The sequence below is a fragment of the Penaeus chinensis genome, chromosome 28, assembly GCF_019202785.1.
Source record: "Penaeus chinensis breed Huanghai No. 1 chromosome 28, ASM1920278v2, whole genome shotgun sequence".
NCBI lineage: Eukaryota > Metazoa > Arthropoda > Malacostraca > Decapoda > Penaeidae > Penaeus > Penaeus chinensis.
The window spans coordinates 17,344,874-17,347,373 of record NC_061846.1 but is presented as its reverse complement, the minus strand read 5'-3'; the positions used below and the strand labels follow the sequence as shown (position 1 = coordinate 17,347,373).

Sequence of the window (2,500 nt, the reverse complement as noted above, 5' to 3'; positions counted from 1 at the left end):
TATATATATATATGTATATATATATGTATATGCATATATATGTACGCACATATATATACATAATGCATACTGCATGTGTGCGTGTTTGTCGTGTGCGTGTAATTGTGCTTTCCTACAGAAAGATACGTAATACAAAAATTTATACTCTTACCAAAACACATTATCTCAAGCTTCTTCCCCACAAAATCCTATGAAACATTGACTTCTGGATTTCTGTAAGCAAGATAACGACGAAAACTTTGACCATGCTGAATATTTCTGACTAATTCTCAAAAGAACTTGTGCTTCCGCTTGCCATCGTCATGTACAAATATATGTACGTATGTATGCATATGTATATATTGTATTGTATATGTATATATAAATATACATATTTGTTACACACTTAGCATAATGATAATGATCTGGGATTTTTAAATGATACATTAACTCAAAATGTTGTGTTTATTTATGACAGCTACATATAGAATATCTAGAAGCACTTGCGATGGACAATGCCGGGGCCAGACTCATCGTATTCATCCTTGGTGATCCACATGGACTGGAAGGTGGACAGAGAGGCCAGGATGGAACCGCCGATCCAGACGGAGTACTTTCTCTCGGGAGGAGCAATGATCTTGATCTTCAGAGTGGAAGGAGCAAGAGCAGTGATTTCCTTCTGCATGCGGTCAGCAATACCAGGGTACATGGTGGTACCTCCAGACATGACGATGTTGGCGAACAGATCCTTCCTGATATCAATGTCGCACCTCATGATGGAGCTGTATACAGTTTCCTGAACACCAGCAGATTCCATACCAAGGAAGGAAGGCTGGAACAGAGCTTCAGGGCAACGGAAACGCTCGTTGCCAATAGTGATGACCTGACCGTCAGGAAGCTCGTAGGATTTGTCCAAGGAAGAAGAAGCAGCAGCGACGTTCATCTCACTCTCGAAATCAAGGGCGATGTAGCAAAGCTTCTCCTTGATGTCACGGACGATTTCACGTTCAGCGGTGGTGGTGAAGGAATAGCCACGTTCAGTCATGATCTTCATCAGGTAGTTGGTAAGATCACGACCAGCAAGATCGAGACGAAGGATAGCATGAGGAAGAGCGAAACCTTCATACACGGGGACCATGTGGGTCACACCGTCACCAGAGTCGCAAACCTGGCCAGTGGTACGACCAGAGGCGTACAGGGAAAGCACAGCCTGGATGGTCACATACATGGCTGGAACAGAGAATGACTCAAACATGATCTGAGTCATCTTCTCACGGTTGGCCTTGGGGTTGAGGGGAGCCTCAGTGAGAAGTGTAGGGGACTCCTCAGGGGCAACGCGGAGCTCATTGTAGAAGGTGTGGTACCAGATCTTCTCCATGTCGTCCCAGTTGGTGATGATACCGTGCTCAATAGGGTATTTGAGGGTGAGGATACCACGCTTGCTCTGGGCCTCATCACCGACGTAGGCGTCCTTCTGACCCATACCGACCATCACACCCTGATGACGGGCACGGCCGACGATGGAGGGGAACACGGCGCGAGGGGCGTCATCTCCGGCGAAGCCGGCCTTGACCATGCCGGAGCCATTGTCGCACACGAGCGCGCACTGATCTTCGTCGTCACACATGATTGATAGGTAGATACGTCAGATGAGTGCCTAGAACATGTGATACATAAGGTTAATAATTATATTTTACAAATTATAATAATAATAACAATTAGGCTAATAAAAAGCTTTAATGCAAGGAAACAAATATAGAGCATACTACGGCCCACTTTAGATGATATAAAAGTATATATTCGGAACACTTAAAAAGGCACTACCACGCAAATGCAGGCATATATGTATGTATGTATATATATCCATAAAAATATATATATGCGTGTGTGTGTGTGTGTTCATCCATATATATATATATGGGTGTGTGTGTGTTCACATCCATTTATATATATATATATATATATATATATATATATAAATATATATGTGTATGTGTGTCTGCATACACACGCATATATACATATATGTATATGTGCGTATGTATATGTATGCATGTATATATACATATATACATATGTGTATATATACATGTAAAGATAGATATACATACATATGTGTGTGTATGTGTGTATGCAATCACACACATATATTTATATGTGTGTGTGCGTGTATATATATACACTATATACATATGTGTGTATATATACATGTGTGTATATATATAATAAATATGTATGTATATGTATATATATATTTGTAAGTGTGTGTGTGTGTGTGTGTGTTTGTGTATATATATACATATATATATATATATATATATATATATATATATATATATATATATTTACATGTATATATATTTATATATATGTATATATGTATGTATATATGTGTGTGTGCGTATGAGCGTGCGTGTGTGTGTGTATGTGTGTGTGTGTGTGTGTGTGTGTGTGTGTGTGTGTGTGTGTGTGTGTGTGTGTGTGTGTTGCAAATAGAACAACGAAGGGAAATACAGTAAAA

The 2,500-nt window shown here is 39.8% G+C and overlaps 1 protein-coding gene across 1 annotated transcript; it reads right to left on the bottom strand.

Moving 5' to 3' along the window:
- Positions 1 to 430: 430 nt before the first annotated feature.
- On the bottom strand, positions 431 to 1,636 carry LOC125040173 (actin-like). Its single transcript, XM_047634710.1, has one exon. The coding sequence runs from the start codon at positions 1,604 to 1,606 to the stop codon at positions 473 to 475; it is 1,134 nt and encodes a 377-aa protein (XP_047490666.1). The 5' UTR covers positions 1,607 to 1,636; the 3' UTR covers positions 431 to 472.
- Between the last annotated feature and the right edge of the window lie 864 nt (positions 1,637 to 2,500).